Below are 25,428 nucleotides of genomic sequence, written 5' to 3' on the forward strand. Positions count from 1 at the left end.
ACATTCATAAAAACATACTGGAATTTTCTTACAATTTGTTCAAAGTAGGCACCAACACACCATAAATAAAAATTAGGATACCCAGTCACTCCATCCTCACTGTCACACTGTTTATGGGTGACTGTGTGAAATTCCTGGCCCAGTGAGGACACCATGACTATGGAAACTACATAGTGTACTGAGCGAGCACTCTGTGGAAGAGAGGAGAGCGCAGCTGTGATCCAGCCACAGAATTCCTCATCTTGGGAACCCTCCAAGCACCTCTTAGTGCAGACTTCTAACATAACGTGTACACCAAGTGTTTTGTTTTGTTTTGTTTCCTCCTGAGCTGAATCAGGCTTGTTCCACGAGTAAGAAGGCATATGGGAAAATTACATATTTTTTAAAAACAAATCCCCACTCTTGTAAAACTTTGTCACTGTTCACTTGTTCCGCGTCTCCTAACAGTTGTCCCTCAATATCATATATTCATTTCTAAGAAGCCTTTTTGAACAAATTAGAAAACAGGGTGTGGCACTCATCACACTTTTGTCTTAAAAACAGAAATCATTGTGTTCATTCCATACAACTTTTGCTTAGAATACATATTATATATATATTATATATATATATAATATATATATCTCCACCGTTCCTTTTGTCATTAATACTCTTTCTCATCATTTTCTAACTTCCATTAACTGCTGCAGAGGACAGGGATCATCTTTTAACTCACTTCTTTTTTTTTTTTAAAGATTTTATTTATTTATTTGACAGAGAGAGACACAGCGAGAGAGGGAACACAAGCAGGGGGAGTGGGAGAGGGAGAAGCAGGCTCCCCACTGAGCAGGGAGCCCGATGTGGGACTCGATCCCAGGACCCTGGGACCACAACCTGAGCCGAAGGCAGACGGTTAACCAACTGGGCCACCCAGGCGTCCCCATCTTTTAACTCACTTCTTAAAGCATTTTGGACAGTTAAAAATGCTTGTAATGAAATTCTAGTAGGAAGAGAAAAATGACACCATTCTATCTCAAAATCATATATTTCACTTCCCCCAAATTATATTTTTTCGTATTTTTTCTAAGTAGGATTTTATGTACATATATGTTCCTAAATGAGTTTTCTTCCAGACACTTGCACAAATGTGACCTGTAAAAGTGAATACATTGTCCTTTTGCCTTTTTGCTGCCTCCCTCCAAAATCCCTGTTATGCTCCCCTCTTAGAAGGCCAAAATAGCAATGCCTCTGAGTGTTTCTCCTCTGGGAGCTTTTTGCATTTCTTTCTGTGGAAGTCTAGAGAGACAAATGTCCCCTTAATGACTTGGCTGCCTGTGCAGTCTCTGTCACTGGCGTCCATGGCCTTCTCTTATACAGAAACAGATCCCATTACACTGCCCGTCTTGAGAAGTGCCCCTTCTGCTGGGGTTTGGAATGCTCCTGGGAACAGTGCAGAGGCCAGTGGCCCTGCATCCTTAGTTAGAGGCTTGTTTGACATTCATCCCAGGCTGTATTTTCACCTGGGGATGGACTTTAGGTATTCTGTGAAACCGCTAAAATGCATCTTCCTACCTATCCTCTATCCACACTAGACTCTCCCTTTCTGTCCCTACCTGTGTACCCCATCTTGTGTCTCCTGGCCTCCCTTGTACGTCTGCCCCCCAAATCCCTGAAGCTCTCTGTCGGCAGCTAGCATGGCACCAGACATTTCTAATCTACTTTCTCTCTTAATACCCTACCTATTCTGCTTTATGGTCTAGACCTGAAAAATAAATCTGGAACAATCTGGTAAGGTATAGTGGGGTGCCCTTTTCAGGTACATTATTTTCATTTTTACAGATATCCTTCTGGAGATAGAACATTGGTGGAATTTTGAGTAATCTGGTGGTACATGATAGAAGTTTTAATCAAAAACTGCCTTCTGCCTTTCATTTTTTCTTCATTTAATGGTTCCCACAAATATTTTTCTGTGATTCTCAATTAATCCCATGTGAATGTCTACCTTTTCATCCTTTGCTTAAAACCAGGGTTCCTGTATATTTGTAAACTAATAGAATTATTCTCCTATTACATTTGGAGTGAGCAGGAAAAATTTGCCAATTTAGATGACTAACTAGTTGGGATTAATGGGTTAGCCTGGTGATGGGTATTAAAGAGGGCACGTTCTGCATGGAGCATTGGGTGTTATGCACAAACAATGAATCATGGAACGCTACATCTAAAACTAATGATGTAATGTATGGGGATTAACATAACAATAAAAAAATTTTAAAAAAAATTTTAAAAAGTAAACAGCCAGTTTGACTTGGTTCTTGGTTATATTCACTATAACTGTAACTGTAATTCACTATAACCATCATGATACACAACATTTATGCAGTGCTTATTATAAGCCAGATACTTTATTAATATCATTTTATTTAGCACTTAGAGCAACCATGAGAGGTATGTCATATTACTATATCCATATTACGGATGAGTAGACCAAGACCATAGAGCTTATCAATAGATTGATACAGTTAAGAGTGGTAAAGTCAGGGGCGCCTGGGTGGCTCAGTCATTAAGCGTCTGCCTTTGGCTCAGGTCATGATCTCAGGGTCCTGGGATTGAGCCCGTATCGGGCTCCCTGCTCGGCGGGAAGCCTGCTTCTCCCTCTCCCACTCCCCCTGCTTGTGTTCCCTCTCTCGCTGTGTCTCTCGGTCAAATAAATAAAATCTTAAAAAAAAAAAAAGTGGTAAAGTCAAGTTTTGACATAGATGATCTGTCAAACTATTGTGTTCCTTAAAATCAATCAAGTCAGTTGAAGGTGAGAGCATGCAACATTTTTTTTTTTTTTTTTTTAGTTTGCAGATGCACACCAGCTTTGAAAATGAGCACTCACCAATCATGAATCTGACTTTATTCCAAAGGGTAGTATATAATGTCAACTTCTCCTTCTTTCTCTTTCTTTCCTGACTGAACTGTTGGAGAGTGATATAGAATGCTGATTTCTCTTTCTTTCCCTCCTTTTTTTTTTTTTAATCTTCCTTTTTTTCTTTTCTTTACTAAATTGTGAAGGCTGACAAACACTCTTGGTTGGCCGCCCACTTTGGTTTTTGCTCCCCTGGGAAGGATAAGTAAGGTACCTGAGGACCTGAAAGAAGAATCGGAGCTGTCTGTCCTCAAGCAGTGTACCCCTAGGCAGATGAAAGGGAGAAAGTGTGCTTTTTCGAGCATGTTGCACTCCGTAAAGACCCGTGTGTTCTCTTGTCTCTGCAACAGGTACCATTTCTGTCAACACCCTGCGCACACCCTACACGGCACCTGGCGAGAGCGAGATTCTGGACCTGGATGATGAGCTGTACCTGGGGGGCTTGCCGGAAAACAAGGCTGGCCTCATTTTCCCCACCGAGGTGTGGACTGCCCTGCTCAACTACGGCTACGTGGGCTGCATTAGAGATTTGTTCATTGACGGCCAGAGCAAAGATATCCGGCAAATGGCTGAAATTCAAAGTACTGCTGGAGTGAAGCCCTCCTGCTCAAGGGAAACAGCAAAACCGTGCCTTAGCAACCCTTGCAAAAACAATGGCATGTGCAGGGATGGGTGGAACAGATATGTCTGTGATTGTTCCGGAACAGGCTACCTTGGCAGGTCCTGCGAGAGAGGTAGGATTCCAAAACCCAAGCAGCTGACTCCCCTGAAACGAAAACATGTATTAAATGTTGACCTCAGACCTTGAACTGACCATGGGAGCGTAACGCATGCTCTGCTGAGGTAAACGCCTGCAGGCCGAGCAGCCACACCGGGCATACTACTGATGAGCCCTCCATGATTTTCAGAGGGGCTGATTCTGGGAAGACACAGAGTTTGAAGTATATTGCAAGAAGAAATATTTGAGTCTTCCGTATCTTCTAGAGTCTGGGCCTAAGATGTATGATCGATAGCAACCGCTGTTTCTTTTGCCCAGTTTTTAATTTCAGGACCCTAGAAAGTAAAGAAGGTATGAATTAGAGATATTTATGGCATCCAGTGATAATATCCATGGCCAGAAAAAGAGCATGTGAGGCAACTTCCCTAACACTATGGCGTGAGACTTAAGTTAGCCTGTTCACTTCACTTCGGTCCCCTTCCCCAAGTTTGAAATTTAGAAAGTAAGATGACTTTCAGTCATCTGATTTACATCGACAGTTTCAGAAGTGCACCCTAATTTCAAAGACACTTACCTTTGCCTAGGACCTGAGTGATCACAGAGGATGTATATAGCTCTATTGTATTAAGGCTCGGTGTGTCTGCTGAGCCTCTGAGTAGCTGCCTCCCTTTCTTCTCTAGTAGGAAGCATAGCCACATTTCTTTTTTCTTTTCCTCTCCCATTAGAAGGAGAAGAATAAGGATTAGAGGAAGAATGAAGAGTGAAGACAAACCACTGTTTGTCTGCAGACTAAAGGGGGAACAGCAGAGAAACAAAGTCCTCCCGTCGACCTAGCAGTGTCAGATGAATGCTTTAGTCACTATACCCATTGCCACTCATTTTCAACAATGGAACCAAAACATCAATATGGAAAACTATCGATGAGTTGTTCCATTGTCCTCTCATGCTTCAAATAACATCGGTGCATTAGACATTTAGCCTGAAAGCACCTGGCATGTATTGTCTAAACCATGTACATTTAGTCTTCTTTCCCCCTTCCATCCTGAAATAGTTTAATTTGTTTAAGCTCACACTGCCTAGAGAACAAAAACAGTGACTTTCTAGAATCCAAAGTTGAGATGTGGCTTCGGTTATTTGTCTTAATAAAGAGGTCCAGCTTATCAGTTCTATTATTAACATTAATCAACATAAAAATAATAATAATAATTTAATAATCTAATAGTGATCTTAAATTACCAACCAAAATACTGCCCTGTTCTGCATTATACAGCTGGCTAGGTCAATAGATGGGTAAGTATTTTAATCACCTAGATCCATTCATTCTCCTAGTACTGAATTGCAATTCCTATCAAGGGTCATTAGAGGCTAGCTGTTTCTGTGTAGTTTCACTTGTAAGGTGTATATGCTCTGTGAATTCCCTCTTCTCATTTCCCCCTCTAATTTCAGTTTATTTGTTTCAGTAGTTTGGTCTTTAGAAACTGGCAAAAGGGGCCAACAACAACCACCAAAAAGGCAACCAAGTTTGTAAGATATATTACAAGTTAGACATAATGGGAGATTCGCAGACCTGTAGGATTTAAGCTGCTGTTTTCTCTTTAATCACTCCGAGAGCTGCCAGTTAGTCGGATGCCTCCTGCTTATGTGAAGCTAGAAAAGGATGTAACCCAACTGTCACAGATTACAAAAGCCTTCAGTTAAATATGCGTGGTGTACCACCCTGTGGCAAGATCCCGTTACTACATATGGCAGAAATAAAAATAGAAATTGTCAAGCTTCTTGAGCCAGAATGAGGGAAAAGGAATATTTATATTTTGCAATAATTAGAAGGAGGGGTGGCAAGCATATGTAGATTTGCAAATGAGAATTTAATAGCAAGCTTCATCACTGGGATTCGGCATACGTTTTCATCTGACAGGTGGCTAGAAAATTCTGCAGATTTCTTTGTCTCCAGGTTCGTTGTGTGTTGAGGGAAAAAATGGTCATTTTTGTGTGATTTTTGTTTCTGGACTACCCAGCGTATTGTTAGAAGTCTTTGTTTTTCAGAATTAATTTTCTTGCTCACATTATGGTATCTCCTGAGAACAGTGGTGATGTGGGATGCTTGTCATGCTCAATACCACAGAATTTGGCTTCTGTCCAGTTCCCAGCTATGCCCTAGTTCAGTCAACATAAGATCTGCCCAACCCTTGGGGTTTCCAATTCAAAAGAAAGAGCTATGACTGTGGGTCTTCTCCAGATACACTCTGATCACATAAGGCTGTTAATCACCTAAGAGTTGGTTGACAACTTCTGAAATTTAAAAAAAATGAAGGTACTAATAGTCTCTATGTTACTATTACTGAGCAATAATTGATAATTTATAAAGATTATTATTCATAGTAATTAAAAAGTGTGGTCAAGTCCTTGGATAATGCAGCCTGAGGAATAATATCGCAGTCACATTACTATAGAAAATTTTTTACTCTGCATTAAGTAAGCAAAGGAATTTAGAAGAAAGAAAGAGTATTTGTTGACTTAGGCAACTAGGAAAATAGTATTTTATGTGTATCGATCCCATAAGGAAGAGTAATATAGAAATAATGTGCAATTGAATATAAATTAAATTCAGCATTTTCCCTCCCACTTTATTTTAAATAAAGCTGAGAATTTGTGGAGACTTACTTGGCCTTGTAGAAATTATTCTTGGTTATGTGTATATGCTGTAATCAGAGGTCTGCTCTATACTTGTTTGTTAAAACTCTAACAGATGGAGGGACAGATGTCAGAGCAATATAATTTGGCTCCCTGTCTGATTTTCATCGTTGCGCACAATATGTGACTGCCTTTCGGCAAAAGTGAGCACAGGTGTACACTTTAGACGGCAAGAAGGAATAATACAGAAGAGCAAATTTATCAAACTTAACGACAAGGGGGAAGGAGATGCAGGAGACAAAGCTGAAACTTTTTTCTCCCCCTCTGGGAAGTATTGTATTGGAATTAGCCTTTTAAAGTACTTTTTTGTGTTCTAAGTGGTAAATAATTTTACTAATGTGAAAGGATGCTGCCAAATAGCATAACCTTCAAATGTCAGAGTGTTGTTTACCATTTATTTGGCAACTCTGGACTCCAACCCTGTACATTTTCCATTTCTTGTCTAATTAAACATTAACTCTAATTATGAGGAATCATTTAGGTGTCATTTGTCGTTTATCAACAAGTTATTTTCACATTGAGAATTATTTAAAATGTACTCAAGTTTTATTACTTTACTATGTTATTTCATTCCTGCAGTTTTTTGGAGAAGGTTACAGGCTAATGATTCTGATTATTTTTCTACTTTGTATTGTATTTCATACTATGTTTATGATTCATTGTCAGTCATCTCTGTTTCTGAAAGGATATTCCCCCTCCTTAGTTTTTAATCAAATTAAGCTGCATTTTATAGAAGATTGTAAAATCATTTTTAAAATGTGATTATTGAATAATACACGCTAGATTTATAGACTAAACAAATAAAAGAAAACTAACAACATTTCAGTTCTTTTATCAATATGATACCAAAGAACTGAGCAATTGATAATGACTTTTAAATGTTTATTCAGGTGTTTGTTGCTCTATAGATATGGACAATGATTAGCTACAGTTTAGGCAAAGAAATAGTAAGGATCAAGTCTCCTTTAAGATTATACAAGAAACACGTTTTTTCTAGAGTTCACCATAGCTTTACAATCATGTTTTAATTATTTTTTTAATTTATTTATTTATTTGAGAGAGAGAGAGAGAAAGAACATGGGTGCAGGGTGCAGGAGGAGCAGAGGGAGAAGGAGAGAAAGAGAATCTCAAGCAGACTCCCTGCTGATCATGGAGCCCGACACGGGGCTCCATCTCACAACCCTGAGATCATGACCTGAGCCGAAATCAAGAGTCAGGCACTTATCTGACTGAGATACCCAGGTGGCCCTTAATTATTTTTTGAGTAAACTACTACTAGCTTTTCTTTTAGGAAACTTATCTAATAAAAATATGTGGTACAGTGTAGAACCACTGTATTTTAAAAGGATATTTTATTTTCTCAAAGTCAGGTCAGTGCCTAGCCACAGGACTGGTATTTTGATAAATGGACATGTTTCCTTGTCTGTCTGTGGCACATTGTGTCCTTCAAAGTTGACTTCAGCAAATATTTTGTTTACCTACTTTACCAAAATTGGATTCTACTTAACAATAGGCAGAGTAAATACTTAACTTCTTTAGTGAGCATTTATGTAAGCTTGATATCCAAACTGAAATAAGCTTTTTCATATATCTTCAGTATCAGATGCAATCATTAATTCAGTTAAGTATGTACTGAGGCTCTTCTACGTGCCTGGCCCTTTTCAGGGCACACAGGTGCTACTAGAACAATGCATAGGAGAGCCTAACCCCTGCCCTCAAGACACTTATATTCTAAAGGGTGAAGCAGATAACAGTATGCAAACAAATAAGAAATGGTAATTGTGAAAAAAAATGAGTAAGTAGATATGGAATGACTGGAAGATGGATCAATGGGGTGCTTGGAGCAGACATCTGAAGTCACATTTGACCGGAGACCTGAATGCCAAAGGAACCAGCCATGTAGAGATTTAGGGTTAAGCCTGTTAAGACAGAGGGGTCCACAAGGGCAAGTACTTGAATGGGAGATGAAATCAGTGTGGCTGGAGTTAACTAAATAAGTAGTGGAGACGCTGAAAGCTGAGGCCATTGAGAAGGGCTGGGGCCAGGGCGCCTGGGTGGCTCAGTTGGTTAAGCGACTGCCTTTGGCTCAGGTCATGATCCTGGAGTCCCGGGATCGAGTCCCGCATCGGGCTCCCTGCTCGGCAGGGAGTCTGCTTCTCCCTCTGACCCTCCCCCCTCTCATGTGCTCTCTCTCTCTCAAATAAATAAATAAAATCTTTAAAAAAAAAAAAAAAAGAAGATGTGGTCCATATATACAATGGAATATTACTCAGCCATCAGAAAGGATGAATACCCAACTTTTACATCAACATGGATGGGACTGGAGGAGATTATGCTCGGCCGGGAGTCTGCTTCTCCCTCTGACCCTCCCCCCTCTCATGTGCTCGCTCTCTCTCATTCTCTCTCTCTCAAATAAATAAATAAAATCTTTAAAAAAAAAAAAAAAAAAAAGAAGGGCTGGGGCCAGATCCCAGAGAACCTTATAGGTAGAAAAGGAGTACAGCTTTTATTCTAACTGCAGTGGAAAACTATTGGTGGGAGGTGGGGAGAGAGAATTTAAGCAATGTAGGAATATAATCTGATTTACTTCTTTAAAAGTTTAGCTTGGCTGCTGTGTATAGGAAGAAAGAGTAGAAATGGGGAAACCACTGAGGGAGCTATGATAGTGGTCTAGGTGGGAGATTAGAGCAGAGTCAGAGATACTTCAGTGATAAGGGTAAGATGTGATAAATTCAGGAAATGGATTGGAATTAGAGCCTACAAGACTTGTAGACTTGCACGTAGATTGGGCATTGTGGAGAGTTTAAGAGAAAAATCAGAAAAGCTAAGTTCTGAACAATGGGATTATGCCATTTACTAGCATAGAGAACATCGGTGAAGGAGCATGCTGAGTTGGTTCATTTGGAGGGTGCCTATAGTATTCAAATTGGAAATGTTAATTGGGCAATGGAGGAAGGAGCTCAGGAGAGAAGTCAGGCTGTTAGTAAGTATTCGGGGGATTTGACCAAGATCCCTTAAGTCAAGGGGTAGGTGGAAGAGAAGAGCACCAAGAAGGGAGACCTGGAAGCAACCTTCCATTCTTCATTGTTCCGGATGTGCATTCAGTCCCATGATGACAACAACTAATGATTAAAGTCTGTCAGAAGCAATATTAGACTTTCCTGACTTTTTGAAAGACAAACTTGCAAAACCACAACTCCAGAATATAGTCCTAATAATAAGCAACTGTATCACAGTTGCAATTAGTAAAGCTAATTGTTGTGCCATGTAAGTAGGCAAGATAATGAGAATTTCCTAGTTTCTTTTAATTCCAGGTAGTTTTTCTTTTATTAAATGGTATTCTGAGTTGTTAGAAACAATGAGAAAGCAGAATTACTCATACTTGTTTTGCAACGTTCCACCACCATATGGTGTTTAACATTAAAGGGTTCTATTTCTTAAAGCAGGCAGTCTGTGATCAACAGTTTCTGCTGTCCTCTTCTTTGTGTGTTTAATACAGTATTAAGCAACTTCTCTCTTAAAGCAGTCCCCTTTGGTTTAGTACCACACACCCACACAAGCCCTGCAGACCCACCCCCATGTTTATCCAATATTACCAAGGTACATAGTTATTGACTTTTTGGTCATAGCTTCACATTTTCAGAACACCAGGGTAGTGCTTATAGGAGATGATTTCAGTTACTCCTTACCTGTAAATAAAGCTTAAAATGAAGTTTCAGTTTGTGTCTTTGTAAAAATCAATTACCTTGTTAAACAAAGTGACTCAGAAGAAGCATCACCTGTTGATTGGACCTACTATTTTTTCTTCTCTTTTTGAACATCACCTTTGGTAAAATGTTGACCTTATTCCTACATTTAAGTCATTTCTTTTCCTTTTTTTTTTTTTTTTTTAATCTTATGAAGGCAGATATTATGAAAGAAGATAATGATAGTAACTTCTCTTAGAGTCATGGACTGTTAGGGTAAGCGAAGGCCTGAGAGATCCTCTGCTAGCACCTCCTCATTTTGTTGATGGAAGATTTGGAGCTAAGGCAGATTTCACAGGGCTAGTCAGTGGCCTAGCCATATAGAAACATACATTAAGTAATTGCTAGTGATTCGTCCCAGGCTCATGCTATGGCTGCAGACAAAAGAATGTGATCTCTGCCTTTGAGAAGGGAGACACATACATCAACATCGATGAACCAACACGATGAATGCTATATAGAAATGCTATGCGATCCAAAAGGGGAGTAGCGCCCTCTCGTGCCTGTACTTGAGTAGAGACTTCACGGAAGTCCTCTTCACTGTCACTTCTCTTCTTGGTTTAAAAAAAAAAAAAATCGCTCATTTCTAAGGAAGATGAGTTGGGTTTGTAGTATTGTGTTCTATCTGGAAGCCATTAACGGGTCGTGCTTTTCCCTTTCAAAGTATAAAGGTACCAAACTGACCAAGAACTTTTATATCCATTTCCCATCCGTAGAGGCAACGGTTCTGAGCTATGATGGGAGTATGTTTATGAAAATCCAGCTCCCAGTGGTGATGCACACAGAGGCCGAGGACGTGTCCTTACGGTTCCGATCCCAGCGTGCGTATGGCATCCTCATGGCAACCACCTCTAGAGACTCGGCAGACACCCTCCGCCTGGAGCTGGATGCGGGGCGTGTGAAACTGACGGTCAATCTAGGTAACAACTCGCCTTCCCCCATGAAACTAATACTTTTCACTTTTTGTTCAGTTTTGCCTGCAAACATTTACTGAGTAGCCTGTTTTGCCATGGAAAGTTAAAACACTTAATGGTCTCATTTTCATCATTTAAATTAATTTAGGTTTTGGGGGCATCTTTTGATTGTTTCATTTTGTTTAACATAATTTACCATTTTGTGATTTCTACCACTGAGGATTCTTAAAGGGGAAGCCGTATGTATCAATGAGGTCAATTGAAAGTATAAATTGTTAAGCTTGAAGAGGCCTCAAATAATTTCCACTGTTATGTTTACTGATACTCTGATTTGCTATAGGTGATACCCTTTCAGATGAATAAAAATCCATCTGCTTTTACTTTAGATAACATCTGCACAAAATATCAAATTTCTACTCCGTGATGTAGATCAATAGTTGCTTTTACTCTACTCCCTGGGCTTCTCCTTTGACTAGTCACCTTTGTGGTACCCCATCTTTTCTGTTTGGAAATACTGTGTGGTGATACCTTGCTACCAAACAGCAATCCACAACCCTTCAATGCCCAAAGACTGCGGCCCGTAGCAAACAGCCATGAGAACACGGAAACACAGACTCTTCTACAGAGAAATAATGCTTTCCTGCTTCATCATAGCGTTAGGGGAGAGTCACTACAGTAAAACCTCACAAAGCTGTATGAAATATGGGGGAAGGCTAGGCCGAATTAAGAGTCGGAATTGTAGACTTAAAAAAATACACAGTTTTGTTTTCGATTACATTCCAAAACACAAATTGATAGCTAGGCAGGCTTCTTAAGGGAAGGTCTTACGAGGCTGATTTTAATGGGTGGATAAGAATTATCAGTCATTAGGGTGTTGTGTCATGCAAGTCGTGCCATCAGTGTACAGGGAAGTCCTGGCATTCGGTTTTCTTCCTGAAGCTGATCTTCTACAACTTGTTTTGTTTAATTTTTCTCAGGCAATCTCTTTTGGTAAAGAATTATAAATATTCTGCCCAAGAAGTTTCATTATTATCATTAGCTCCAAGAGGAGTACAAATTAATGAGGTTTTACTGTATTTCCTGGAAATGCTAAACACACACAAAAATAAATTAATGGAGAAAGAACAATAAATTTGAAACACAGATTGACACGAAGAGTAGCAAAATGTGATGAGGTGAGGCATTTGTGGAAACTCTACCTACATTTTCAAATTGTGCTGGGCAGAATGGTAGCTCATAAAATATAAAATTATTGCAGTGAAAGCTTATTGCATACAATTACATTCAATAAATATTAGTTAAATAAAGCTAAATAATAAGGGTGGTTTTTAAAAGATCACTAAAGAACGCACTGCACTGTCATTTACTGTTCTGTTAGAGTTCCCTCTAGTGACAAGGATAGGTTACTACAACAATTCAAAGGAAATTGCCTACTCGCAGTAAAGGGGCTGCTAGCCGAAGTGGAAACACTCATGGGAATTTTCCAACAGCAAAGCATTCTGTGGAAAGAGTTGTGTAGGTGCTGGTCCTTGGCTGTTTGCAACCACTTTTCTGATGCGGTTGACGACACATGACAAACTCAGCTATATGGAAACAGAATCTAGGTTTCTATTTTTCATGTTCCCCAAAGGCATTAATTAAATACAGCAACGAAAACCAACAAATATGTATCTATACATAAAATAAACATAAAACATCCCACACAGTCCTTTAAAGACAACCCTTATAATCACAGTCTGTGTTATTCAGATCAGACATTCTGTTCTTAGAGAATCTGTGTTTATAGAAGAAGGAAGTGTAAGAAAAGGAAGATCAATACCAGTGTTAACCATGACACTTAGTACATAGAGATAACATTGTTCACTCCTAAGAGAGGCGTAGGCTCATGTGCTCTGAAGAATGACATTGCTCCTTAGCCACTCGAGGCTTCTAAAGGAAAATACAGTTGTTTCTTACTTCCTCCAATTAATACAAGGCATGGAATCCAGCCAGTATCTGGCTGTTACCTTTTTTGCCTAAGCCAATGATAATAATAACAAAAATAAAAAATACAATAGGGTGAGATTAGAATAACTTCGACTTGCTCTCCATTTGACCACCACAATTCTCAAGAGTTCTGTTGGCCTTTGTGGGATATTAGACTCTGAAGGTCCAAGATGTCTGAGCCTAGCTGGGCTTGCACTATACCCCATTGTGACGGAGCACTTTTTAATTACGCTGAAAACAATGATAATGTTCTTTCACAGATGGGGAGAAAGTCGCAGCCTCTCTAAGCCAAACATCTTTGACAGTTAACAACTCTTTCTTTCACTTAGATTTGTCACCATGTAGCTTTGTTTGAATTGGCCATTTAAAACAAAACAAAACAAAACAAAACAAAACCTTCTATCGTTGTTTCCAATGTGAAGTTTTATAACAATGAATCTGGGTTCTAGAAGTATGTAAAGAATACATGATATGGACTGGCCATATTTGCATGTGTCTGTCCCCGGAAGGGTGGACTGTGATTTTATTGGATGTCTGCAGCTATTACCTTGAAGGATAAATTTTCATTTTTCATCTATTCTTCCCCATCTAGATTGTATCAGGATTAACTGTAATTCCAGTAAGTGCCTATTCAAAATTTTTAAAATGTTATTCCTCCATTATGATGTAAGCTAGTACAGAAAAAAAAAAATGAGAGCAAGAGAAAGACGTTTATCAAACTCATGAGTTCACTTCTGAAGTATACCAGTCCATCATCTGGGTTGTAAAAATTCATTTTGAAATCTGTCCAGCTGAAGACTTTCCTGCTGTAGTTCCTACATCTAAGTGGGAAAAGAGGTGACAAATATTTGAGAGCAGAGGGTGCACACACCTCTATAGACCTCTGAATAAGGCAAGTAGCATTTGTATTTTGCCTGATCTTGGACTCCAGTAGCTCTCGTCATCACCAAATTAGGAAAACAATACTGTGGGTCTATTTCCTTCACTTTCTGTTTTTATCTCTTGACTCAAAATATAGAAAAAAATTGAATTCCTTTTATTTTGAGAGCTACTGCTAAACTCTTCTAAATTCAACCAAAATTTTACTTAGAAAAATGTGTTTTTCAATGTTATATGTATACTTGTAAAGAAAATTACTTGTCTAAGAGTTTTTTCTTGTTCATTAAGAGTATTTACATGATGAATTTTTACATCCTCATCACATATCTGCAAAAATAATCAAAACCCTTCAAATCTGTGATATGCATGCCAAATGATGAATCAGAAAAGATGCATGGACTGAGTTTTATTTGACTATGGACTAGAGAACCTGAAAGGATATAAGGACTGTGATTTTATTTTGAGTTGTAGCATTACCTTAAGAATAAGTTTATTTTATTTCTTTACGTAAATGTTCAGGTTTTTTCCTTTCCAGTTTTGCTGACCACATTAAGGAATCTCCTCCAATGATACCAAAGTTGTTAGCTATGTAAATAAAATGGTTCTAACAAGATTCTAATCTCTCATTGTTATAGTCAATGAGAACAAACATTTTCTATATCCTTGGAAAATGCTGAATGTGAGTTGATGAAGTCTACTCCCAAAACCATTGGCTGTGTTTGCAAATAGCTATGTCATCCTCTGAGGAACGAAATGGTGGTCTTAAACGTACAAAACAAGAAGTTTTACTAATGAAATACATACTACTTTAAACACCATGCGTCTTATAACTCAGATTTGTCTTCGAATATTTTAATATTCATTTTAAAGTAACATAAATGTGAATCTTTCCAATCATAGCAATAAGAAGGTAACTGAATCATGACTTATGAAAAATTAAATTGATAAACTATCATACAAGGCATTAAACATCAGCTTGAACAGAACAGTTCCTGAAATAATCTCTTAAAGCTCTCACACAAGTGGAATTTTTCAAGTTTACATCATCTCCTATCAAACCCCATCCCACACTTCCTGAGAAGGAGCACAGTGTTTGCGAGTCTCACACCACGGTCCGGTTTGCTTTCAGCTCTGAGGCACTGATGTGGGCAAAGCGGCAGTCACGAGATACTTTCCCGAAGCTAGATTTGTGCCTTAATGCAGTTATAGATGTTCTTGATACATCCTGAGTCTTAGAAAATAGTCGGAGGAAAATCCTCCTTTCTAGACTCCTGTTTTATGTACTCTTGTTTATTTATATTAAGCATACAATAAAGCATGAGTTTTTAAATTTACAAAATGTAACTATATAAACTCTAGTATTTGGAATTCTACAATGGGAATTAACTAAATGAAGTGTGATGCTGTGTTTTCTAGCTATACCAATGAAATATATATTTATAGTCTAATTACCTTTGTTAGACACTTCTCTTCAGTTGGCTTATATTATGAGATTCTAATATTAAGCACAGTCTTTTTTTCTCTGGATATTCCACAGAATAATACCTTTGAGGACAAAGGTTTTTGCTGGTTAGTGAAATTTTTCCCTTTTTAAGGAGTATGCGTTACATGTAAATTACTTGAATTAAATGAATGATTGTGAGCTTTCAGTGCACACCTCGGACAGGACTGCAAATGCCTTAACTTGACAGCAGTCACTGGAAAGAACATTCGATGCGCAGGTAACGCTTTCATTTTCTTTTGCCTTTATTTGGGGAATAGTGGGCAGATGTGGCAAGAACCCCAAGTTCCATCAAGAATTCATGTTATTACTCAAAGTTAGGAGAGAGAGGAATTTACATATCAAATAATGCAAATATAACTCACAGTAATTAAATAAGCAGAGATTTCCACCTGGAGTGCATTTCCTACCCCATAAAAATATAAATTGAAATATCTGTATCTCAGTATAAATTGTAGTTTGAGTGACTGATTTATTACATTCATCCCCTGTGGACTTTAAGTTCGTCTGAAACCGAGATGAATGTACATTTATTAAATCACAGCCATCCAGCATCTACCACCATCTCTAAAAATTATATCATACCTAAGATATCAAAGATACCTCAAGTGATATCTTTTAGAAAATTTCCACAGCAAATATTCAAACTATAATGTAAAAGATTATCTTAGGTTGAGAATTAATATTAAACTCTAAATTATTAAGGTTGGATGGAAACATTTTCAAACTTCTCAAACTTACTCAGAATTGCTCTGCTGTTTCCTTTGGTGGCTCCATCCTTCTTCATCCCCCGCCCTCAGTGTAGAGCAGATGTTACTTGATAAGGAAAAGAAAATATATATGTTATCAGACTATCCAATCTTTGCCCTTGAAGAATAGGTAGTGGGTGAAGAGGGAAGATGATCTAGCTTCATGTATTCAGATGTGTGGGACCATCAGAGATGGCAGGTGTGTTCCTTTGTCAGCCATTTCTGTTTGAGTAGTTTAGATGCAGCAATAGAGTCTTCAAGGGAGGACAGCCTTTTGTTTGGGTTCCTTGGAGAAAGGGAAGATTTGAATTCCAGAGAGCATCTCTGGCAGATTCTTTCTTGCCACCATTTTTCCCCCTCATAGTAAAAGCTGTCAAGAATCTTTAAGTGGAAAGAGAGCCTGTTTTCATTTAAAAATCAAAAGGTTATTTTCATGTGTGAAGAGGGTACTTTTTAAAAAAGAACCTTCTCTGTGAATAGTGGTTATCTCAGTGTCAAAATGTATGCTTTGATCTTTCAAATTACAAATGGGATGTCTCTGCACACAGTGTCAGACCAATCCCAGCTCTCTGACATCTATTAGCTTGTATCATTGCTAAAATATGTTTGTTATCTGCAACTTGGAATTAAATTAAGGTCAGTTTGTGCAGATTCATGGCCTGGAAGGTGAGCATGGAAGTGTGTTATCTCACACTCTCCACTCTCCTCTATCCACGATAGAAATAAAGGACTAGTCAGACTCCTTGTGCCTTCTCAATCGATATTCCAATATTGAGAGAAACAGTCTGCCATCATAAAATAATTGTGTATGGAAGTTGCTTAAAGAACTACCATCTTTTAGAGCATATCATTTCTTCTCTGGACAGTATTTCATAAAGGTAGATGAGAAAGGACTCTAAAGTCACATTCTTCTAACATAAAGAGAAAAAATATTTGAATTAATGAAAAAAAGACAAGTTGTAGACTATTTTACAAAAAAATAATTATTGTAGAAATTACTAACTAATCATTAACAAGTTATTACCGAGAAAATCCAAATCAGATTGAGTAGTACTTTCCTGACTGACACATGAATTATTTGCATGAAAAGGCGTGTCTGACAGTCTCTTCCCTAGGTTCATATTAGTGGACTTAATACATCTTTTAAAAACTATAAAGATTGCAAAGGAAATTTTCTAATCCTTACGAAATTATCTCAAATTCATTATTAGTTGGATCTGTCCTGGCCAGCATTCTTACTGTGTATTCTCTTTGTCTGCCAAAGTACATAGCCTAGTATCTTGGTTAACTCTGAGGTAGAGTTGTTACCGAGACAGTCTTAATCTTAAATTTGGTATCCAGTAGTTCCCTACAATACTCCCAAACTCATTAGGCTATGTATTTCTCTATAATTTTTTTCTGAAGACTTGGATTTGTAGTGATATATTGCATCTTTAAATGATCCCAAATTTTATTCTTTCTCTCTTCTTGTAACCTTGAAATTTGTTAGTGCTATAATCCTTAACAGTTTAAATACATTGGGCATTTGAAAACAAAATGTGTTCCTATCAACTATAGATGAGTCCTAATTGTCCTGTAAATAACTAAATATGTTAGGATGCAGGGAGACTTTCATGCTTACGTTTTTGTTAGTATTTCTTTCTTTGCTTTCTTTTATTTATTGGTTTTGTTGGTTGCTTTGTTTGTTTGTTTTTATCTTTTCAAATCAATGACATAATTACAGAATGTCCTTCTTGCTCACAGGAAGGCTTGGGGCCACCTCTGCATCCACATAAAAATTGATTTTAATATAAACTCATGATCTCTGATGTTTGTTTTGCTTGTTGGCATTATTTTGGATTCTTTATGCCTTGTATATGTGTCTCTTCTCCTGTCCACCTGATCTTTCTTCCTACCAAGATATGTTCTTCCTCTCCACTTCCAATATTGTTTCCTCCTGTTCTGTTTCCTCTTGTTTTCTTACAAGAATAAAAATTCTCTGGGTTGACAAAATATTTTAGTAGGTAGACCCTCCAACTATTTTTGGCTTCTCATAGAAAATGGTTTCTGTAGTGCAAAGACAACAAAATTGCAGATCACATTAACGTGGACAGAATGTCAAGGGTTGAAGTTCAGCTCCTTTTATTTGCAGTTCAGTGTCTAAAGTATCAGAGAGAAAGAGAATGTGAGGCCGAGTACCTAATCTCACTTTGCACTTGGACAGAGTGAAGAAACACTCTGAGGAGTATGTTATTGGAAAACGTGCTGTGATGGATATCTGGAGTGGATAATAAGATCTTTGTATTATCATTTTATTACCAGAATGAAAAGATCAACTGGATATTAGTTATCACCCATTTTTTTTTTTTATGTAGTAAAAATGGAAAGCAATAAAAGAATGCAAAATGTCAAACAGTGGCACTTAAGCCATATTAGATTGCTTTGATCACTGCCATTTGGCAGGCTCCTTAAAAAGACAGGAGGAAATTTCTGGGGCCTGGCTCTTGTTAACATGAAGCAAATGTTCAGTTCAGAGCCACTGCCTGGTGCCTAAAGAGCAGACAGCTGCGAAAGGGAATCTTCTAGCTCCTGCCCTATGCAACAGTCGCCCGATTTGTGGAGTTGTGTCATTCCATCTCATGACTGGTGCTCTTCATCTGCTTGGGACAGCGGCTGCTCAAGCAATAAAGGAAGATGACTTTACAAATACAGAACATAGGAGTTTTGTTTGTTCTTTTAGTTACTGGTTACTGTCATTTTTGGTTTGGGTTTTGTTTTTTTTTTAAGCTGAAAGTAGATTTAAGGAAAGGAGAATAAAAGACAGTTAATATATGATTATTTTTAGCAAAAATCTAAGGGAAATAAAATACTGAGACCATAGATTTCTGATTACAAAAAAAAAAACAACCCAAATAGCTAAAACAAAGGGAATTAGCACATGACAATGAGTCTTTAGAAAAATATCAAAATTGAAATGAAATTTAAGGAATGCCCATTTGGATTATCCACATTTTAAATTTATGAGCATTATAAAGAAGAGTACAGTTTTTCCCTGCACATTTAAATGGCTACATTGGGCAAATCTTAGTGGGAGGGCCTGAGAAGTAGAAGACTTGGGTCCATTTTCATGAACAATCAATCTGTTCATTGTTTATATACAAATACAGAATGCTGCAGTGTTTTAAAAGACCGTTCTTTTGTGCAGGTTCCTCTTGAAATCAGGCTCAATTATTAATTGATTGATTGAAGCATTTTCTTATTGCTATTGCAAAAGGCTGTGCTCAAAGTGAGGCAAAATTCCAGATTAGGGGGGACTGAATTCATCAAATTCTCTTTCATTGTTGAAACTTAGCATTTTAACAACGGCCTGGGTAGATATTGTCAGAAAGGCCTAGAAAGTTTCAGAAGAACCATTCTGATTTGATATTCCCTTGGTTTCTGTGAAAAGGATTTTTTTTTTATACAACCAAGTTTCACTGAACATAAGGGACAACAGCCTGTTGGTGAGATGTTTTTGTTTGTTGTGTTATTAGAAAGAGCTGGTTTCTAAATATCCATCACTCCCTTCATAGTTTTGAGTTTCTTTTTTCTTTTCCATGTGTTTATTTATGTATTTCTTTTGGTAGGGATGTAGCATCTCAACATTTATCATTGATCCAGAAAAATCAAAGATAGAAATATGAATCAGGTATTTCTTGCCATTAATAAGATTTTTTTTTTTTTGCTTTTAGTTTATTTCATTGTGAGATGCATGATTCAAATTTCATTTGTTTTAAAGAAAACAATAATAATTTTCTGTATTTGGAGCATTTTGTCTTTTACTTGTACACCCTGATTCAGGTTCATAGAAAGTTAACTACTAAAAAAATAAAAAAAGACTAAAAAAAACTCAATAACTTCTATTTAAAACAGTCTACAATTTTTAGGACAGCCTTAATATTCAATGATGATCAAAAGCACCATGCCATGGCACTCATTTTAGTAGTATAGAGAAATACAAATTAGAAAATTTTCTACAAGTTTTAGGGGAAGGAAAGGAAAAATAACATAGGACGAAAACAGGGAGACTAACCATAAGAGACTCTTAACTCTAGGAAACAAACTGAGGGTTGGCTGGAGTGAAGGGAGTGGGAGGATAGGGTAATTGGGTGATGGGCATTAAGGAGGGCATTTGATGTAATGAGTACTGGGTGTTGTATGCAATTGATGAATCACTTAATTCTATCTCTGAAACTAATAATACAGTATATGTTAATTAAATTGAATTTAAATTAAAAAAGCAACCTTTCTACAAGTTTTGTATTCCTAATTTTACTCAAAAGAAAGCCACTAACAATTTACACCCTATCAATTGCTTATCTATCAGAGAGTCTGAAAACAAATATCATGATCATGGATTTCAATTCCTCATACGGTCACTAGAAAGGAATTATGCATCTGCTACCCGCTGAAATAGATGCATAATTTAAAAATGATGCCTTTGTTTACTTAACTATGGGTCAGATCTGATTAATATAAGCATTCCACCTTGGCTTCCATTTATAGGAGTATACATATTCTTACACACCATGGTTTAAAACGTAGAATGTGAATTTTTTTTTTTAGCTCTTGGAGAACTTTGATGATTTTTAAAAGTTTTAGCCTTGAAAAATAGGTGTTTTTTTTTTAATTTGATTAATTATTTATATATATTTTACTATCTTATGGAATTGGCAGTGTTTTCTGAGAAAATAGCTTGGCTATTTGAAGATGTTTGCATAATTTGAAAATGCTGATTTTTTAAAAAAATTGAGATAAATTGCAAAAAAAAATGTAAAAGATTTCATAGCCTAAGTTTCAAAGAAATGCTAAGGTTCATATTTAGTAAGTTAGTTTCCCTAAAGATTATGGTATACTATATAAACACTCATCAAAACATAAAATGTTATTTTACATTGATGTCTATACACTCAATAATTTGATATTAACCTAGAATTTTAGAATCTCTTTATTACAACAAAAACTCATGAATTTAGTTCCCACTGACTCAGAAGTTATGTTTATTCAAATGACCTTTAGACTGAATTATTTCACTATATACAAAAAGAATTTGTTAAGCCATTGGAAACTTTTACTAGATAATAGAAGTGTACTTCTAATCCACTTAAGAGAATGCACTTTAAAACATTGAAAAAAAATGAAAAATTCAAAAAAAAATTTTAAATTGAGGATAATTGACACACAATGTTACATTAGTTTCATATGTACAACATAGTGATTCAACAAATTTATACATTATGCTGTGCTCACTACAAGTATAGCTTCCATCTGTCACCATACTAGGCTATTACAACATCATTGACTATATTCCTTATGCTGTGCCTTTTATTCCCATGACTTACTCATTCCAAAGTGTATCTCCCAGTCCCCTTCACCGTCTTTCCCATCCCCTCACCCCCTCTCCTCTGGCAACCATCAGTTTGTTCTCTGTATTTATAGGTCTAATTCTGCTTTTTGCTTGTTTAGTCATGTCTGTGTGTGTGTGTGTGTGTGTGTGTATGTGTGTGTGTTTCAGATTCCATATATAAGTGGGATCATATGGTATTTGTCTTTCTCTGTCTGACTTATTTCACTTAGCATAATGCCCTGTCTAGGTCCATCCATGTTGTCACAAATGGCATGATCTCATCCTTTTTTATTGCTGCATAACATTCCTATATGTATATTCCTATACACGTCATGCACTCACACACATACACACACGCCACATCTTGTTTATCCATTCATCTATGAATGGACACTGGGTTGTTTCCATATCTTGGCTATTGTAAATAATACTGCATTGAACATGTGGGTGCATATATCTTTTCAAGTTAGTATTTTTCTTTTCTTTGGGTAAATACCCATAGTGGAATTATTGGATCATATGTAATTCTATTTTTAATTATTTGAGGAACCTCCATACTGTTTTCCACAATGGCTGCACATATTTACATTCCCACCAATAGTACACAAGTGTTCCTTTTTCTCCATATCTTCACCAACACTTGTTATTTCTTGTCTTTTTGATTTTAGTAAGAAAATACACTTTTGAATGCTTGAAAAGAATTTGTTTAACTTTGCTCACTATCCTTATCTATTCGTTAAAAATAATCCCTGAAGACTGTTATCCATCATTACTTTAGAATAGTAATATTGTTTCTATTATATTTTATGTTAATTTATATTGTACCTCTGGGTTTGTTAATTTTTTTATTATTTAAGGAATAGACATGTATTCAGGTTATATTAGTTAATGAAGGTTTATTATAAGAACACACTAAGAGTAGCTACAGACAAAGAAATCATTCCAGTCACAACATTACAGGTTTTGTGGAGATTAGAATGGGGCTCAAGAACTGAAAGGCTGTTCAACACACAGTGTAGCTCCAATGGCCCAGGTATTTTGTCATCCTTTGGGGAAGGCTCTTGAAATCGGGGTAGGGGAGAATGAATGGGGCCATCAAAGAATTTGAAAATTGAAAAGTTCAGTGTGCTCAACGCTCACTTGTTACCAATGGAAGCAAAGAGCAAGATGGATAAGAAGTGCATTATGAAAACAGCTTCCCCAAAGATAAAGTAAGAAATTCTAAAGGTATTTAAATTACCATTTTTTAATTTGCAGTTAATACTGGATTATTTGCTCGTTGTTACTTGTTCTTGGAATGCATCACTCATAAAGTTGTGAGAATTCTTTATCCTCCTATCACCCTTCCCAGGACATCGGTATAAATAAAGACTTGAAATATTTAGTGCAAAGTACCATTGAAATAAATTAAATTTCAAAGTCAATTGCCTTTTTCTATAGATAATTATTATACTTAAAATTGCCTTGGAAATTTAGTATTTAGAGTAAGAATGATCAATTCTCTTTTAAAATTTGCATACAAATATATAGCCAGCCTGTGAATATAGGCACTCATTAAATTGTCAGATACATGGAAAAAAAAAATCAACCCATTTTGGAAATCAAGAAATTTTGACTATAAATAAATGTGTACTACTAAAAAATCCAAAGAATTCTGAAACGTTTTACATTTCAATAGGTACAAAGGAAATTAAAACCCAAATATTATAGAACTAATAAACTATAATGGCATGACTTAAAATTGCTATTACTGATTTTTCATGCATTATGAAGGTGTCCAGTAAAAGAAAATAAAAAATAAATGATTTAATAAGTTATGCAAATTCCCTTGGAATACATACATATTCACCTAATAATATTGAAATAGGTGGACCAAAATGGAGGTAGGACCTGATAATGACTTTCTGCCAAAGTAATATAAAGCAGGTCCAGGTCATTGAGCCAGTTGAAGAAAGATAAAATAGAGAGAAAACATATATGTACAAAAGTAAGTTCTATTATGATTTATCAGTGATCTCAGAGCAGTCAATTAAAGCTGATTGGAAGCATCTGTGAGCAAGATCTTGAGAAACAAAGCAGATTGGAATAACCATGAATGAAAAGATACTTACAGATGCATTGCTGTAATTTATCATTGACTGTAATCCACTAAGTGAAAGCCTAACTGACGTAATCTCATCATAGGAAGATTGACCAGGAACAAGCATGCAGACATAACATTACTTCTAGCAGTTGGAAGACCAGCTCCAAGGAACCTGCAAACACTATTTCCTCAGATTGAGCAAGTTAACTTGACATAAGATTTAATTGCTAATAACTGTTGCTATCGTTGGACAAGCACCTTTTCAGAACACTTCCAGGACAGGAAGGCAGGCCATTCATTTCAGAAGACTTTGACCCAAAGACACCTTCAAATAAAGGAGCAATCTCAATATTTTTCCCATTACTAAAATAAATGGTTGAATAAAGTCTTAGCACTCAATAACTAAATACATAGCACTTAATGACAAATTAGCCTGATAAATAAGCTAATGACAATAAAAGAAAACAATCAGGTTAACACTATCTGTTATTGCATTATTAAATTTGTAAGTCATCCTATCATTGCTTGGGAAAAAACACATATTATTATTCCAATTTTTATATGATGGATGGATGAATTTTCCTGTGTTACTTGTCCATAGCTATCTTTGATGCAGTCTTTGAGGAAAGAAAAAAAGACCAAAACAAATGAGATGGCTATAGTTCAACATTTCTAAAGACAAAATATTTCTTATATTCCTTAGAATGTGTTTTATTAAAAAAATACTTTCATAATATTTAAGACAAATACTGAAAAATAGGATTTCAAGCATCATAATGGCTTCCCAGGGAAAAGAAAGGAAGGGGACAAATAAATCAACAAAGCCAGGAACTGAGATTTATTTATTTCTTCTACTATGCTTTTTATTTTTGGAGAAAGTTTGTTCAGGAATATCCCAAAAATAGTGAGGGAGAGCTAAATTTTATAAATTCAGTCTTTAAAGATATTCCAGTGCACTTATATTAAGATATGGAAAATAAAACACAGGTAAAGCCATCTTTGCTTGTATTATGCAAAAATATGCATTCTTCTTGACCTTCTTATAAAAAGAAATTCTATAACTATTATAATAGTCAGATAAAGAATGATATATTTAATTAAATAATCTCTGTGTTTCATACTCTAATCCCATGGCTTTTTAGTGAATTACCAAATATTTGTAAATTTCCGAATGCTCAATATCTGTATGCTTTTTCATTTTTTTCATTCAGATAGTTTGATATTTTGTAAGTATTGCATAAGATGTGTTAAATAAGTGTCACTGTAAATCAATATAATCCTTTCTTTTCATGTTATACCAACACTGAATAAATTTTCCATTTATAATGCTTACTTAAAAGCACATTAACTATTTAGTACTTAATTATACCTGCAAGCTATCCTATTATGTGATAAGCATTTCTTGGAAATGACCTTTTTTCCTTAAAATAAAGTCACAGTCCAAATTTTTTCTTTCAGTATATTAGTTTATATTATTACGCTTCTTCCTAAACTTGCCAGTCGAGCTAGATTAGATTTAAAGACTTATTTTAAAACATTCTTTGAACAATATATTTATATAATCTGTGTTCGTTTTTACTGTGTTGTAAACATAATTATATTCTTAAAAGGCAATTTATATTTCTTAAAATGTATGTTTTTCACATTGAAAATTATTTACATCAGAGATACTTATCCTGGTCTGTCATAAATGGGTACAATCAATGTCAATGCTATAGAGGCTAAATGTTTCTTAGTAGATGATTTAAACCTTGTTGATTCATTTGCCTAGAGCTGTGATATTAAGCCAGATACGGAGCAGGAGGTGAGGCAGCTACATATACTAAAGTTTATTTTGTAGATAATAGAAGAGGGTTGTTAGGAAAATGGCAGAGGAGTCTCTGCAGGGTGTTTCCAACAGCTCTCC

General features: G+C 36.3%; 1 protein-coding gene across 22 annotated transcripts in view; it reads left to right on the forward strand.

Moving 5' to 3' along the window:
- Positions 1-25,428, forward strand: part of NRXN1 (neurexin 1) — a 1,113,724-nt gene that overhangs the window by 512,990 nt on the left and 575,306 nt on the right. For 16 of the 22 annotated variants that reach the window (XM_078056570.1, XM_078056572.1, XM_078056583.1 and 13 more), the window contains 3 exons: positions 3,241-3,624; positions 10,762-10,965; positions 13,538-13,564. In XM_078056570.1, coding sequence (XP_077912696.1) covers positions 3,241-3,624; positions 10,762-10,965; positions 13,538-13,564 — 615 coding nt within the window. The remainder of the gene's footprint in view (positions 1-3,240; positions 3,625-10,761; positions 10,966-13,537; positions 13,565-25,428) is intronic. The other 6 variants (XM_078056576.1, XM_078056587.1, XM_078056588.1 and 3 more) reach the window with 1 other exon arrangement.

This window comes from Halichoerus grypus, chromosome 10 (assembly GCF_964656455.1).
Source record: "Halichoerus grypus chromosome 10, mHalGry1.hap1.1, whole genome shotgun sequence".
Taxonomy (NCBI): Eukaryota; Metazoa; Chordata; class Mammalia; order Carnivora; family Phocidae; genus Halichoerus; species Halichoerus grypus.